The 17,764-nt window shown below is 43.2% G+C and overlaps 1 protein-coding gene across 4 annotated transcripts in view; it reads left to right on the top strand.

The window, feature by feature from the left end:
• The window catches only part of si:ch211-26b3.4 (connector enhancer of kinase suppressor of ras 2), a 554,826-nt gene that overhangs the window by 67,984 nt on the left and 469,078 nt on the right, over window positions 1-17,764 (top strand). For all 4 annotated transcript variants that reach the window (XR_007248946.2, XM_048544970.2, XM_048544968.2 and 1 more), the window contains exon 2: window positions 8,266-8,429. Coding sequence is in view for 3 of the 4 variants with exons in the window: in XM_048544970.2 (XP_048400927.1) it covers window positions 8,266-8,429 (164 nt within the window). In the remaining variant the exon portion in view is untranslated. The remainder of the gene's footprint in view (window positions 1-8,265; window positions 8,430-17,764) is intronic.

Genomic DNA, 17,764 nt, shown 5'->3' with positions numbered 1-17,764 from the left:
ATGTTAAAATCAAGGGATAAGGGAACAAAAACGGTCAAAGCCATATAGAAATAAATAAAAGTGTAACAATTAAAAATTGTCCCATAACCTGTGGCTTAGGCCATGTCACATTAGAGACTATCATCAATAAATTGGTTAAGATGTAGCTTTATTCCAACTAGAAAGCTAAACACTCATATCCACCTGTTGGCTGATGTTTGCAAATGCCAATAAAATGGACTACAAAATTATTGAAATTTGTAAATGCAAGTTAATTTCTTGTTAATAACAACTGCCTTGATCTGCTGAGACACGTGGGAATACAATTTCCAATGAGTGTTGTTTTGAATCAATGCCTAAAATGTTAGTACAAAATGTATGCTCTATAAAAAAAATTCAAATATTAAACACCTGGTCATCCGAGACGGTGCTGAGAGAATGAGGACAAAAAGGAAAGGCAAGCAAAGGATTTTCTGATGATGAGTTGGCAGGGAGATAATTGCTGAGTGGGTTCTATAAATTGAGAAGTGTACATGGTTGAAAATGGGTTGGCTGTGCTTGGAGCAACTCATACAGAACTGCAAGATAATAAAATGTGAGGCTGGATGAACACAGCAGGCCAAGCAGCATCTCAGGAGCACCCTGGCAGTGTGGGCTGGGTAACAAACATAGAGGAGGGCAGTGTCACTTTGAAATTATTAAGGCCAGGGCCAGTGTCAAGGCCTGGAAGGTGGCTAAATGAAAAGTGAGGCATTTTTGCTCCAGCTTGTAGTAAGTCCAAGACAGAATTGTTGACCAGTGAACTTAGTGGCATGTTGAAGTAGACAACCGGAGACTCAGTGTTGTTAATTTATGGGCAGAGCATAGATTTTGTCTCCCCAACATGGAGGAGACCATATTGTGAGCAGCCAGTAAAGTAAATTAAATTGAATGAAGTGCAGATAAATTGTTGCTTCACGTGGAAGGTGTGTCTGGAGCCTTGGATAGTGAGGAAGGAGATGGTAAATGGGCACGTGTTACATCTTCTGTGATTGCATGGCGAGGTGATGCAGGATTGTGAGGAGGCTGTGAAACATAATTAAGACACTGTGGGAAAGGAAATTCTGCTTATCTGAGCCTTAAATGGGATTTCTATCATTTCCACGCTGTGCCCCCTTATTCTATATTACCCCATAAAGGAAGAATGCTTTCAGCATACATCCTGTCCCTTTCAGGAGCCAATATGTTTCAGTAAGATCACCATTCACTCTTCTAAACCCTAATGGCCCAACTGCTCAACCTTTCCCCATACAAGATGACCCAATCAGTCAAGTGAACATTTTCTAAACTGCTTCTAATGTCATTATATTTAGTTTTAAGTATGGAAACGAAAAATAACTGCGCACCTCACTCCAGATGTGGTTTCACTCAGGACTCAAAGAACTATAGCGAACCTTTCCTTTTTTTTGAACTGAATTCCCCTTGTAACAATCGCCAGTGTTTGTTTGCCTTTTGAAGCACTTGCTGTCTTGAGATACTAGAACACTTTAATCTCTCTGTACTTCAGAGTTTGCAGTCTCAGTCTATTTAAATAATGAGTAGCTCATTTTTTTTTACTCTACCTGACAATGTAGACAGGTTACATTTTCCTACACTGTAATCCATCCGCCAAACTTTTACCCATTCGTTTGTCTTATCTAAAGTCCTTTGAGGCTCTTTCTGTCCTCTTCACAATTTATAAACCTGGTGACAATTCATTCAGTTTATTCATTAATGTTATTGTTACAATTTAAAAATAGTTGTCGCCCACACCCCCTTTCTGATCCCTTTGAAACCCCATTAGCTACACCTTGCCAAACTGAAAATTATATTTTCTATCCCTATTCCATGCATCTAGTTAGCGGCATGGTGGCTCAGTGGTTAGCACTGCAGCCTTGCAGAGCCAGGGACCTGGGTTTGATTCCAGCCTCGGGTGACTGTCTGTATGGGTTTCCTCCGGGTGCTCTGGTTTCCTCCTGCAGTCCAAAGATGTGCAGGTTAGGTGGTTGGCCATGCTAAATTGCCCGTAGTGTTCAGGAGTGTGTGGTTTATAGGGGGATGGATCGGGTGGGATGCTGCATGGGGCAGTGTGGACTTGTTGGGCCAAAGGGCCTGTTTCCACACTGTAGGGAATCTAATCTAAGATAACCAGAGCTCCGTCCACGTGAATATGTCACCTTACTATTTTGTGTAGTAACCTTTGTCGCATCTTTAATCTTTGCTTTATTCACTCATGGGATGTGGGGGTCACTGGCTGGCCAGCATTTATTGGCTGTCCCTAGCTGCTCTTGAAATGAGTGGCTGGCTAGGCCATTTCAGAGGGTAGTTGAGGAGTCAGTCACATTGTTTTGGGTCTGGAGTCACATGTAGGCCAGACTGAGTGATAATGGTAGATTTCCTGGAATTAATGAGCCAAATGGTTTTCTGACAATGGTTTAATGGTTGTGAGTAGATTCTTAATTCTGGACTCTTTGTTTTCAATTCAAATCCTACCATCTACAGGATTTGAACCTGGGATCCCCAGAACAGCTGAGTTTCTGGATTAATAGACTAGAGGTCATACCATGAGGCCATTGCCTCCGATCTCAACAAATGCTGTTTGAAAATCTAAGTGTACCATGTCTCCTTTATCTACGCTATTTGTTAATTTCTCAAACAACTGGGGTAAATTAGTCAAACAAGATTTCCCAATCACAAAACGATGTTGACGCTGTTTGATGTTATTGCATTTCCAAATGTCCTGCTGTTACCTCCTTAATAATGGATTATAGCATTTTCCCTCTGGCAGATGTTATGCTCAATAGCTTATAGTTTCCTGTTTTTCTTCTCTCTTGAATAGAGGTGTTGCATTTACAATTTTCCAATCTTTTGTGACAGTTCTAGAATTGTGGAAAGTTTAGAAAATCACAACCAATGTATCTATTATCTTACCTTCTGGCACTGGGATGTAGCTCATCAGGTCCAGGGAGCCTGTAAGCATTTAGTTTTCAGCATTTAGCCAGTGATGTTTCCCCAGTGATTAAGTTCCTCCTACCCCTTAACCTCATGATTTTCAAGTGTTCTTGGGTTTTATTTTAGTTTCAACAGTGAAGGCAGGCACAAAATACCTGTTCAACACTTCTGCCATTTCTTTGGTTCTTTTTCTTATTAGGCCCCTCGTCTCACTTTTAAAAAGTCCAGCAGTCCCTCTAGTTACTCTTTTTTTTTCAAAATACTTGCAGAAAATCTGACTTTCTGTTTTTATATTTCCAGTGAGCGTTCTCTCATTCTTCTCCCTCCTTGTTATTTATTTAGCCATTTTCTTGCTGTTTTCTCAAATCTATCCAATCTTCTGACCTGTTACTATTCTTTGCTGTACTGTCCACTTTTCTTCTTTCAATTGTATCTTATCCTTAACGTCCTTCAGTATTGCATCCCTCTCATAAAGCCTTTCTTTCTCAATGGAATATATTGTTGGAGTTACAGGGTCAAAGAACTGTACAGCATGGAAACAAGAGCCTTTGTTCCAAATTGTCCATGCTGCCCATATGTCCGAAATAAATCTAGTCCTGCCTGCCAGCATTTGGCCCATATCCCTCTAAACCCCTCTTATTCATGTATCCGTCTGGAGGCCTTTTAGATGTTGCAAATTTATCAGCCTCCAACACTCCCCTTGGCAGCTCGTTCCATACATACATCATCCTCTGTGCGAAAAAGTTGCACCTTTGTCCCCTTTTAAATCTTTCCATCTTACCTTAAGCCTACGCCCTCTAGTTCAGGACTCCCTACCCAGGGGAAAAGACCTTGGCTATTCACCCTGTTCGTGCCCCTCATGATTTTCTCAACCTTGATAAGATCACCCCTCAAACTCTGACGTTCCAGGGAAAATAGCTCCAGCCTATTCAGCTTCTCCCAATAGCTCAAAGCCTCCAACATCCTTTTTTTAATTCATTCACAGGATGAGGGCATTTCTGGCCAGGCAGCATTTATTGTCCATGTCTAATTGCCCAGAGGGCAGTTAAGAGTCAACCATATTGCTGTGGGTCTGGAGTCACATGTAGGCCAGACCAGGTAAGGATGGCAGTTTCCTTCCCTACAGGACATTAGTGATGGTTTTTACAACAATCGACAATGGATTCACTGTCATCATTAGACTCTTTAATTCCAGATTTTAATTGAATTCAAACTCCACCATCTGCTATGGAGGGATTTGAACCCAGGTCCATGGAAGGTTATCTGGATCTCTGGATTAACAGTCATCTCCCCGTTTCTAAATCTTTTCTGAACCCTTTCAGATTTCACAGCGTCCATCTTATAGCAGAGAGACCAGAATTGAACGCAATATTCCAAAAGTGGGTTTGCTGAGAATTATGATCCATATCCTGAAAAATCTGAAGTTTTCCATCACATGTCCCATTTTTTAAATTGTGGCAGGCAAGCCTGGGTGAGTTTTAACACTTGCAGTTCTCTCGGTTGAGGGTTCTAAATTTGCAGCTTGATCACAGCTCGTAAAGTAGCAGAATGAATGCTCTCTTACATTTTTGCAAATTTGAATGGCTTCAAGCATCTTATGTGTTGTTTGGGAGTACAGGCAGGTGGAGATTCTGAATTGGAGAATCTTTGGTGAGTGAGGAGATGAAGAATGAGCAAGCCCTATTACCTGTTGAAGGAGTTATTTGACCGGTCCAGTTGAGAATCAGGTTCGTAGTGTCTAGACCGCTCATAGATATTTACAAGCCAAGCATCTGCTTTCCAAACTGCAGTCTGCTCACACGTTCATATAGCAGCATGCTCTCAAATATCTTGTGAGCATACTTTGGGAGATCAGCTTGACCATTTGTGCCTCACTTGGAATTGATTTCAACAATATTGATAAGTGGAACATGTTATAGGAATCATAATACATACCTGTGAAGGAGCTGTAGTGATGCAGTGGTAGTGTTCTTATCTCTTGATCAAGGGACCTTTGTTCAAATCCCACCTACTCTTGAACTTCATAATAATATCTCTGAATAGATCGACAAGGATAACACTTACATATCTTTGAGGAGTTCTTGTAGTGCAGTGGTAATGGCGGTACCTTTGAGCTAGAAGGCCTGGATTCAAGCCCCACCTGTATCAGATGTGTGTAAAATCTCTGAACAGGTTGATTAGAAAAATACCTACATCACTTTGTTGTGTTTCTTCCACATTCTCATCCCCAGTCAGCCGTTCTGCATGAGATATTTTCTTGCTAAGCTTAAAATTTAATTTGCTACGTGAATAGGAGGCTAGAGATTATTAAGGTGGTTATATCTCAGTTGTAATGGTTGTAAAGGGACAAAGTAGGATCAGAATAGAATTAGAAGCTCATGCATCTGGTCGCAGCTCAGTAGCCAATAATTAGCTGTGGCTCACGCAAAAGATGTGGAGGCCTCAATCAGTAGTATTTCAGTTTAAGCATGGTAACATATTGTGTTTGGAACGGTTTGTTTCTTGTCAATGATATAAAAAGTAAACTGTTCATACTGCTGTGTTTATAGTTTCCTGCCAAGGTATCTAATTATAGCCAGCATCAGTCATTGCCCTGTGGAAATGGGACTTGGCTACAAAGAAGTGAAGATGCCTGGTAGTTAGCACCTCTGATTCTGACTGGGAATATCACTCAATATTTATTTTTGCAAGATTCATATAACATTATGAAATGTTTGCCAGAAAGCACACATTTCAGTTGTGTTCTGGTACACACATATCCTTAAGAGATGCTAGAGGCTAACTGTCTTGTGTGTACAGAGATAATGGGAACTGCAGATGCTGGAGAATCCAAGATGATACAATGTGAGGCTGGATGAACACAGCAGGCCAAGCAGCATCTCAGGAGCGCACAAGCTGACGTTTCGGGCCTAGACCCTTCATCAGAGAGGGGGATGGGGTGAGGGTTCTGGAATAAATAGGGAGAGAGGGGGAGGCGGACCGAAGATGGAGAGGAAAGAGGATAGGTGGAGAGAGTATAGGTGGGGAAGTAGGGAGGGGATAGGTCAGTCCAGGGAAGACGGACAGGTCAAGGAGGTGGGATGAGGTTAGTAGGTGGATGGGGGTGCGGCTTGGGGTGGGAGGAAGGGATGGGTGAGAGGAAGAACAGGTGAGGGAGGCAGAGACAGGTTGGACTGGTTTTGGGATGCAGTGGGTGGAGGGGAAGAGCTGGGCTGGTTGTGTGGTGCAGTGGGGGGAGGGGACGAACTGGGCTGGTTTAGGGATGCGGTGGGGGAAGGGGAGATTTTGAAACTGGTGAAGTCCACATTGATACCATATGGCTGCAGTGTTCCCAAGCGGAATAAGAGTTGCTGTTCCTGCAACCTTCGGGTGGTATCATTGTGGCACTGCAAGAAGCCCATGATGGACATGTCATCCAAAGAATGGGAGGGGGAGTGGAAATGGTTTGCGACTGGGAGGTGCAGTTGTTTGTTGCGAACTGCAACAGTTCGCAACAAACAACTGCACCTCCCAGTCGCAAACCATTTCCACTCCCCCTCCCATTCTTTGGATGACATGTCCATCATGGGCCGCCTGCAGTGCCACAATGATGCCACCCGAAGGTTGCAGGAACAGCAACTCATATTCCTCCTGGGAACCCTGCAGCCCAATGGTATCAATGTGGACTTCACCAGTTTCAAAATCTCCCCTTCCCCCACCGCATCCCAAAACCAGCCCAGTTTGTCCCCTCCCCCCACTGCACCACACAACCAGCCCAGCTCTTCCCCTCCACCCACTGCATCCCAAAACCAGTCCAACCTGTCTCTGCCTTGCTCACCTGTTCTTCCTCTCACCCATCCCTTCCTCCCACCCCAAGCCGCACCCTCAGCCACCTACTAACCTCATCCCACCTCCTTGACCTGCCCGTCTTCCCTGGACTGACCTATCCCCTCCCTACCTCCCCACCTATACTCTCTCCACCTATCTACTTTCCTCTTCATCTTCGGTCCGCCTCCCCCTCTCTCCCTACTTATTCCAGAACCCTCACCTCATCCCCCTCTCTGATGAAGGGTCTAGGCCCGAAACGTCAGCTTTTGTGCTCCTGAGATGCTGCTTGGCCTGCTGTGTTCATCCAGCCTCACATTGTATCGTCTTGTGTGTACAGCCTGTTTGGGTCAGTTAGCTCAGTTGGAAGGATGGCTGGTTTGTGATGCAGAGTGACGTCAACCACATGGATTCAATTCCTGCATGAACTAAGGTCACTGAAATAACTCCACAAAAAGCGGCATCCTGTCACCAAGTCACCCTTCATTTACATGTGCATAACGTATGACACTGACCCAACGAGCTCAGAGCCAGCTCCTTGAGCGAGCAGAACCCCTGACACTCTTGTTTGTATCTGTCAGCCAGGGCTCCCTGAATGGACCAGATTGACAGCATCAATCAGGTAATTCATATTCTGGCTGATCAGAGATAAGGGGAACCACAGATGCTGGAGAATCCGAGATAACAAGGTGTGGAGCTGGATGAACACAGCAGGCCAAGCAGCACCTTAGGAGCACAAAAGTGACATTTTGGACCTAGACCCTTCATCAGAAAAGCTATTCAGAAAAACCTTTTCTGATGAAGGGTCTGGGCCCGAAACATCAGCTTTTGTGCTCCTAAGAAGCTGCTTGGCCTGCTGTGTTCATCCAGCTCCACACTTTGTTATCTCATATTCTGGCTGACCTTGTTACAAACACTACAGTCACCATAAAAGTCCTGCCTTCTCAGCAGTGCCTTTTGCCTGAGGTGTGGTGATTACCACCACCACTTGTCTTTCTCCAGCAATCATTCCCACGGTCCTATGGCAACATGACCTTCCAACCTGTTTGGTAACATGCATGTTTCAGAAACACTTGAGTTTGTAATTTCTCTCTTTGTAATGAATTTATACACCAACATCTGACTGTGGCATCAGCTATTTTAAAATAAGGAGCCCTATTCACTTGAGACTGCAGCATAGTCATTTTCAGAGGAACATGGTGGTTCAGAATTAGGTTGTAATAGTTGTAATTCAAATCATATCCAAATGTAAGGAAAAGACTGCTATAATCTTAAAAGCAGAACTTCCAAGAATGACAGAAGCAGCATCTGAAGTCAATTTCAAAATGAGTTAGTTATAAATTTCCATGGCTACAGGGCAAGAGAAAGGAAATGGGATGAATTAGATGGTTGCTCAACTCATTCAGAGAGCTCTCACAGGCACAATAGGCAGAACGGCCTCCTTCTATGCAATGTGACTCCATGATAATCATTGTAGTACTCATGGTCTTTTTGTTTCAATATTGTGCACAGGACTCGATGACTGCCTCCAACAGTATATAAAAAACTTTGAAAGAGAAAAGATCAATGGAGATCAGCTTTTACACATCACACATCAGGAGCTGGAGGAGTTGGGTGTCACACGCATTGGCCATCAGGAACTTATCTTGGAAGCAGTTGATCTGCTCTGTGCATTGGTAAGTTTCAGTTCCATACATGTCTTGCCTTTTTCTGCTATTGTTCAATGAAGACGACTGTTGGCAACTGGACATGATTCAATTATGGTTAACGATTCATCACTTTCTAGTGACCATTCATTATGTTATAATTACATTAAAAGCAAAAATGTATGGCCAATTATGAGTAACATGTGAAGTACTTGTTAAAACATGTTGCAATTTATCAGAAAGTATTGGCAAAATGCTTGACAGTGTCCAGTTCCTGGGCATGGCAGCCTAGAGACACAGCTCTTTGCATTGAGTCTTGAACTCATAACCTTCTAATTCGACGGTGGGAATGTTGCTACCTGGCCACAGTTGAAGGAAGGTACATGGGAGATGCACCATGTATTATGAGGAGTTTCTACACTGACAGTTTAGCCTGCATGTTCACTAGGATGCACTGGACCCCAATCATGGGCAACAAGACCACCAAGACTCAGGAGAAAGAAGCCTGCTGATTTTAACGCAAGTTAATAGTTAAAGAATCTGAAAGTGGCCCAGCAGTGCACTCCATTCAAGGACAATTTGACTTGGGCGAAGTGAAAGAATAAAATAAATCTGGTGAGAGGAAGAGACAGCTGGGGAATGACCTGAATAGTCTTTGTACATCCTGGCAGCTGGAGAAATTTCCGGGCACTGATTGGGATACAGTGAATTTTCATGGCAAGGATCAGAAATGAGAAGTATGGTGGAAGTACCCCAATGTATGGTCGGCTTTTTAGTAATGCCCAGGGAAGCACAACTACCCTTCTTGATCATAGCATGACGTAAAGTCAAATTTAAACTTTTGTTCTGGGGGCCCACAAGCTAACTCTTGACCTGGACCCTGAGGGTAAAATCAATTCTGTCACATTTACTCAGACCTTCAACCAAGCAAAATTCTGATAGCGACATTAGACCAGACCTCTGTATTTAACATAGGAACCTGCTTCCATTCTTTAGGCATTTTACTCAAGAGAACAATTCAATATCTTGATGTGGCTGCATGATCAGAGAGGGGAATGTGATTTGCTTTACTCCAGCTAACTGTCCCATCAGGTTCTTACCAGACAGGAGCTATTTAAAAGCAGGACATTTGCCAGCATTGAAGCTTTATCCCAGTTCATACTATTCCCTCACCAACATCCTGGATTTAACTGGCATTCATCTCATTGTTGAGAGTGGGATTTACCTGAACAAAATTTACTTCCCTACACTGCGGTGTCCGTGCGTCAAAGTAACTCATTGTATGCAGAACATGTTTGTGTTGTGAAGGGTGTGATATGATTGTAGTTTTCTTTGAACATATTAATTAAAATTTTACTTAATTTGGCTCTAATAGATAATAATGACATAATTCAGCAAGTACCACTATTCAGCAATTGTTAATTCTAGCATCTTGTAGTTTTGCTTCTCTAATCTGAGAAAGAAGCATATTTTCTCATTGATCAAGCAGTTTATGTACAATTTTTCTTTTTAACCATTTGTACATTTTTTGATTGGGACGTGGTCTATTGGTACATAGCTATATGTAAAATAGATCCTGCAGTTACTGGATATGTTCAGCTAATAAGCACTTGATCCTTATCATGGCTGTGAATATCATAGCAACTGCAGCCCAGATGTTTCTGTTCATTGAGTTACTGCAGTGCAGATCCACTGGAGGTGGGACAAGAAGAGATAGCAACATAATTCATGTCCCAGGCCCTTACATGAATGATAATCTCAAGCAATTACAAAATTCAGGTCGGTACCAACTTAGCCTGAGGCAGTCAACACATGAAATATTTATAATATTTAGGTTCTGCGGAAGATGAAAGCATTTTGAATATAATTCTCAATTGAACTTTTCTAGCAGTGCTTTGCTGGTTGTTACCAATGCCTGTTGTGAGCAATCAAATTTTAAAAAGAAATACGCTAGAAATAAATAATCTGTGTCTGTCCTGTATCAAATTATGGTATTCAGGATGTGAGAAATATCATTAGTATAAAGAGGGGCACTGTAAAGTCACACGTCCTAGGTGACATAACATTTTCCATGCAAAATCCTGCATTAGGCTGTTGCATGTGCTTGTTGAATTTAATCATTCTGTTGTTTTTTGATATGTATCCGTTGAGCTTGCTGCTGGGTCTTTATGATGCAATTTGAGAAAACAATGGAAAATCAGAGACAATACTCTCTCAAAAGATTGAAAAATATTCCGGACACATTTTTAGCAAATTGCCTAAATTTCCAATTTGAGGCATCTAGGGAATTTAGAAATGTGGCTTCTTGTACCTGGGAAGACAGCACACTGTATGTGAAACTTAAATAACAGGAAACTAACTGCTCAAAGTGGCGTCACCATTCTCAGCTTCTGTCGCTGTCGGGTGGGTAAATGCGTTTTGACTGTGGAATTGGTACCTTTTGCATGATCTTGCAATTTGCAAATGGTACCCCAATGATGGAGTGCTGACAGCCATGTGTAAATATGATGGTCATGAAATTCCCCTGTTGCTACAAACATCAAAGCCAACATTTATTCTCCAATGCAATATTCTCAAAGTGAATTATGCTTTGTTGGAACAATGTTGTACTTCAGTTTTTCCCCACATACTTATTGTGTGTACCATTCAAATCCATGTTATCCTGTGTACTGTCCCAAAAAACCCAGATGAAAAGTTGATGGATGGGAAAGCATTCAAACTAGGCACATTGTGATGGTTGTGTTAGTAGCATGAAGGTAGAGTGATATTTGTCATGTCGGGGTGTGTGCTGTTTAGAAATACATTGTGAAGTTAAATCACTGGAAATTTGAAAATATTCCTACAGTATTCCTTTCGCTATCTTAAGTGGGATTTATGCCATTAGTTTTAAATTGGTTAGTGTCTTTGGTAAAATGGTGGACAAAAGAGTGTTTTGAAGCATGTTAAACAATTCCTCAACAATAGTCATTTACAATTTAATTTCTTCCCAAAATCCACATACCTGCCTGCCCTAGTCGACCCATTGTCTCAGCCTGTTCCTGCCCCACCGAACTCATCTCCACCTATCAGGACTCCATTTTCTCCCCGTTGGTCCAGGAACTCCTTACCTACGTCCGTGACACCACCCACGCCCTCCACCTCCTCCAGGACTTCCAATTCCCTGGCACCCAACACCTCATTTTCACCATGGACGTCCAGTCCCTATACACCTGTATTCCGCATGCAGATGGCCTCAAGGCCCTCCGCTTCTTCCTGTCCAGCAGGCCCGACCAGTCCCCCTCCACCGACACCCTCATCCGCCTAGCTGAACTCATCCTCACCCTCAACAACTTCTCTTTCGATTCCTCCCACTTCCTACAGACAAAGGGGGTGGCCGTGGGCACCCGCATGGGCCTCAGCTATGCCTGCCTCTTTGTAGGTTACGTGGAACAGTCCCTCTTCCGCACCTACACAGGCCCCAATCCCCACCTCTTCCTCCGTTACACTGATGAGTGTATCGGCGCCACCTCTTGCTCCCCAGAGGAGCTCGAACAGTTCATCCACTTCACCAACACCTTCCACCCCAACCTTCAGTTCACCTGGGCCATCTCCAGCACATCCCTCACCCTCCTGGACCCCTCAGTCTCCATCTCAGGCAACCAGCTTGTAACTGATGTCCATTTCAAGCCCACCGACTCCCACAGCTACCTAGAATACACCTTCTCCCACCCACCCTCCTGCAAAAATTCCATCCCCTATTCCCAATTCCTCCGCCTCCGCCACATCTGCTCCCACGATGAGGCATTCCACTCCCACACATCCCAGATGTCCAAGTTCTTGAAGGACCGCAACTTTCCCCCCACAGTGATCGAGAACGCCCTTGACCGCGTCTCCCGCATTTCCCGCAACACATCCCTCACACCCCGCCCCCGCCACAACCGCCCAAAGAGGATCCCCCTCGTTCTCACATACCACCCCACCAACCTCTGGATACAACGCATCATCCTCCGACACTTCCGCCATTTACAATCCGACCCCACCACCCAAGACATTTTTCCATCCCCACCCTTGTCTGCTTTCCGGAGAGACCACTCTTTCCGTGACTCCCTTGTTCGCTCCACACTGCCCTCCAACCCCACCACACCCGGCACCTTCCCCTGCAACCGCAGGAAATGCTACACTTGTCCCCACACCTCCCCCCTCAGCCCTATCCCAGGCCCCAAGATGACTTCATATTAAGCAGAGGTTCACCTGCACATCTGCCAATGTGGTATACTGCATCCATTGTACCTGGTGTGGCTTCCTCTACATTGGCGAAACCAAGCGGAGGCTTGGGGACCGCTTTGCAGAACACCTCCGCTCGATTCGCAATAAACAACTGCACCTCCCAGTTGCAAACCATTTCCACTCCCCCTCCCATTCTTTAGATGACATGTCCATCATGGGCCTTCTGCAGTGCCACAATGATGCCACTCGAAGGTTGCAGGAACAGCAACTCATATTCCGCTTGGGAACCTTGCAGCCCAATGGTATCAATGTGGACTTCACAAGCTTCAAAGTCTCCCCTTCCCCCACCGCATCCCAAAACCAGCCCAGTTCGTCCCCTCCCCCCACTGCACCACACAACCAGCCCAGCTCTTCCCCTCCACCCACTGCATCCCAAAACCAGTCCAGCCTGTCTCTGCCTCCCCAACCTGTTCTTCTTCTCACCCATCCCTTCCTCCCACCCCAAGCCGCACATCCGTCTCCTACCCAGTAACCTCATGCCACCTCCTTGACCTTTCCGTCTTCCCTGGACTGACCTATCCCCTCCCCACCTATACTCTCCTTTCCACCTATCTTCTTTTCTCTCCATCTTCGGCCCACCTCCCCCTCTCACCCTATTTATTGCAGAACCCTCACCCCATCCCCCTCTCTGATGAAGGGTCTAGGCCTGAAACGTCAGCTTTTGTGCTCCTGAGATGCTGCTTGACCTGCTGTGTTCATCCAGCTTCACACTTTATTATCTACAATTTAATTTAGTTGTGTTATTAACTTTGTGCCTATTCTGATGGCCTGCACTGAGGTTCTGTCAAGAACTAAATATCAATGTTAGCATTTACATGAAACCAGATGATGTGGCCGTTTGGTGGTCCTTTATTGTGTGTTCCATACAAAAATGTAGGAATGAGAAAACTGGTCTGTCTCCCTTAAATATCCAACATATTCTTGGCACATCTTTTGTCTTCTCAGATTGAGCAACATCTAAATGTTATGGAACTTTGAACATGTAAGGCTTTGATTTATCTATTCTGTTAATTTTGCTCACAAATATGGAAAAGTACTTGAATAAATATGTTTATATTTTAGAATATTATTTGATTATATGTGATCATTTGGTTTTTGTCTTGTCTTCGATGCGGCATTGTCCATCCCACATTACCCTGAGAAGAAGGTGGTGAGTTGTCTTCTTGATCTGCTGCAGCCTTCCTGGTGTATTTTGTCATGAATAAATTCCCTTCAGAGCTTAATATATTGACATCAAAATATCTTGTTGTTTGTGTACAATGGCTTCAGCAGCCATCAAATGGGTGTAGGACTGTAGATTATAGTAAATGGTGAAAATTATTCTTATTCATTCCTTCAAGTTCTAAGGTAATGATGCTATTGTTTCACCCTGAATACCCAGCGAATCCCCACCAATGTATGTTAAAATAATATCGAGGAATTTACCTTGTGAATTTGAAGTGCTGGTATAATGTGACTAACAACAATTTCTGTACGTGGAAAGGACACTCTACTCAGTTTGGGTAGCAGAGAGGATCTGTTGAATTATATGCCATATTTCTGACCAATATAGCGAGAGAAACTGTTAATATTTTTGAAGACATAGCAATTGATAATATTAAAGAGCTAGCCATTATCCTTTAATATCAATTCTTCAGCCATTTATAATTATCTTTTCCTCAATATTGTGGTATTTGCCATACCCTAAATGTGGATTAATTTGCAGAACTAAATGATTGAGGATTTTTAATATTGGTCGGTCACCACTGGTATTAAATCTAGGCTAGAGAGAGAGGATGAAACACCCTTGCCTTTGCCTGCTGGCTGTAAGATACTGTGAAATAATGTGAGCTTGCGGAATAAATCTCCCTAACTCGGTAAAAATTGGCATTGCCACTCAGGAACTGAATGTCACAGTAGGAGATGTTCTCTAGGTCAGAGCTCAGGCACAGTGAAGGAAGCATTTCTGCGTATTTGTCTTTGATACAACTGACGAGGTAAGTCTCAACATTGAAGTTGAGCACCTAAAATACTGCTCACCAACATCCTTCAATCAAGTTCAAATGCTCTTTAAAGGAATATAAATCACAAGTCAAAGATTAAACAGTTGTCTATGTATTTTAAGGAACAATGAATGTCTGTCAGTGAGTTGAAAGTAACAACTTAGTGTCGCGACTCCATCGACTTTCTAAAATGTGATCAGAGCCACTTTCCATGACTTACTGCCATCTGTTATCCTACCTGTAGCACACTGCTATTCTTGGTTATAATGTGTTAAATGTGACAATTCTTTGAATTTTGATTAATGCTAAACAAGTTAATTAAATGGATCTTAGGCTTTTTGAAAGATTCCTTTTGCATTTTTTCGTCTGTCAAATGCATTGCATTGTAACAATAACCATCGGTGCCAGATTCTCTGCTTTATGCCATTTATATAAATGATTTGGATGTGAACATAGAAGGTATGGTTACTAAGTTTGCAGATGACATTAGAATTGGAGGTGTAGTGGACAGCGAAGAAGGCTTCCTGAGAGTACAATGGGATCTCAATCAGATTTGCCAATGGGTCATGGAATGGCAGAAGGGATTTGAACTTATATAAATCTGAAGTACTGTATTTTGGAAAGACAAATCAGGGCAGGACTTATACACTTAATGTTATGGCCCTTGGAAGTGTTGCTGAACAAAGATACCTTGGAGTGCAGGTTCATAGTTTCTTGAAAGTGGAGTCACAGGTTAATGGGATAGTGGAAAAGGCATGTGGTATGTTTGCCTTTATTAATCATTGCATTGAGTCTGGAAGTTGGGAGGTCATGTTGCAGCTGTACAGGACATTGGTTTGGCTACTTTTGGAGTTTTGCATGCATTTCTCATCTCCTTCCCATAGGAAGGTTGTTGTGAAAATAGAAAGGGTGCAGAATAGATTTACAAGGATGTTGCCAGGGCTGGAGGGCTTGAGTTATTGGGAGAGGCTGAATAGTTTGGGGCTGTTTTCCCTGGAGCATCGGAGGCTGAGGGGTGACCTTGTAGAGGTGTATAAAATCATGAGGGGTATGGATAGGGTAAATAAGCAAGGTTTTTTCCCCGATGTGGGGGAGCCAAAAACTAGAGGGCATAGGTTTAAGGTGAGAGGGGAAAGATATAAAAGCGACATAAAGGTCAACTTTTTCATGCAGAGGGTGGTGCACGTATGGAATGAGCTCCCAGAGGAAGTGGTGGAGATTGGTACAATTACAATATTTAAAAGGCACCTGGATGGGTAGTGAATCGGAAGGTTTAAGAGGTATATGAGCCAAATGTTGGCAAATGGGACGAGATTAATTTTGGATATCTGGTTGGCATGGATGAGTTGGACCAAAAGGCCTGTTTCTGTGCTGTACATCTCTATGACTCTATGGTCTAAATTCTCTTTTGTTGGTAACTTTTCTAAAAAAGCTTTGTTGAAATTTCTTTCTTTCTATGTTTACAAGTGGCTTTCTGTCATGAATTACAACTATAAACATCCATTATTTTAATTCTCCATTTTTCTAATGTTCTCCTCTTTCATCTCAAACAGTACAGTACTCCCCACACTTGTGGCTCAATGTTGAATTCCTGCCTCTGGGTGAGAGGATGCTGGGTACAAATCCTGTTATCTCAGCTGGCACAGAATTCAGGTTGTCATTCCAGGTGCAGTAAAATAATTTGATTAACATACCACCATACCCTGGTTACATTGGTTTGCAGGGCCTTCCTGATTGGCCCAGGTTAATAACCCCAATCAAAGATCTTGTAGTCAACATGATTCTCCAATCACCAGAGTTCCCCATCAAACGTTAAAATGAACCTGAATTTTTTTGATCATTACCACATTGCTCTGGATCCTTGTTTCATGAAAACTGGCTGCTATATTTTCTTAATTATAACAGTATCTGTCTGTCTGTCTTTTCTCCTGTCCTCGCTTCTGATTGGCTTCCATTGGATTAGAATAGATTCATTGATTGATCAACGGAATCAATCAATCATTGAATCCCTACAGTGTGGAAGCATGGCATTAGGCCCATCGAATCCACACCGACCCTATGAAGAGAATCCCATCCAGATACACTCCCTACCCCTACCCAGTCCCTGTAATCCTGCATTTCCCACGGCTAATTCACTTAGACAACACATCCCTCAATGCAATGGGCAATTTAACATGGCCAATTCTGCTAGCCTGCGCATCTTTGGACTGTGGGAGGAAACCAAGCATCTTCCTTTATTTTAATTCAGTTAAGATTCATCAGATATTAGTTGCACGGCTGTACCTAATGAAAGGGGCTATTACTTATGTACAAAGATGGATGGGGAGTCCCAGCTCTCTGGCTGTGAAATACTGTACAGTTTAGTTCATTAGTGTTCATCCTACGTATTCATAGACAGGCGTTTCTAGGACTTTTAAGTCATCACTCAGGACAGGAAATCCCATTTCATCATTACTTCATTTGCAGAATTTTAATTGCCAAGAAAGGATAATAGTCAGCCAGAGTGGTGGGGCAGAAGGGAAAGTGAGAAACATATTTGGGTGCTGTCCTGGTGTTAAATGTCTAAAACATACTCCACTTTGAAAACCAGGCTGCTATTTCTAGGTTTCACTGGGCCACAATTTGCTTCCAGGGGTCTCCCACTCAGCTCAATCATCTAAATAATGAGTTGATTGAGTCTTGTATCTTGAACTCTGTAATGCCTAAATTACAGTGTCGATCTCAGCAAAGCCAGGAAAATGAGAGCACAGCAGGGAGTCCTTGATTGACAAAACCGATGGACTGGAATGTCTTTAAGCAGTGAAACTGCATTGATGCTACCACGTTGCTGAGAAGAGCCTTTGCTCAAGGTTGTTGTTGTGAGCGTGTGATATCCTTGCTTTGAAGGTGATTTGCAGGGATTTGGAAGCTGTTTCGATTGCCTTGGGCTTTCTTCACCCTGGTGTGAACTTCACAGCTTTCAGCCTTTACAGCAGCATGGGGTGGGGGTGGGAACTGATGCAGCTACAGCCGATAAAGACCAACAGGAGTAACCACAGTGCCACCAGCAGCAGCAGCAACACCGATAACAGAAATTGTCTTTGCAAATCAAAAGCACTGAACAGAAACGCTACAATT

Source organism: Stegostoma tigrinum, chromosome 15 (genome assembly GCF_030684315.1).
Source record: "Stegostoma tigrinum isolate sSteTig4 chromosome 15, sSteTig4.hap1, whole genome shotgun sequence".
NCBI lineage: Eukaryota > Metazoa > Chordata > Chondrichthyes > Orectolobiformes > Stegostomatidae > Stegostoma > Stegostoma tigrinum.
Note: the sequence above shows the minus strand (reverse complement) of the source record. Positions and strands in the feature narration are given on the sequence as shown.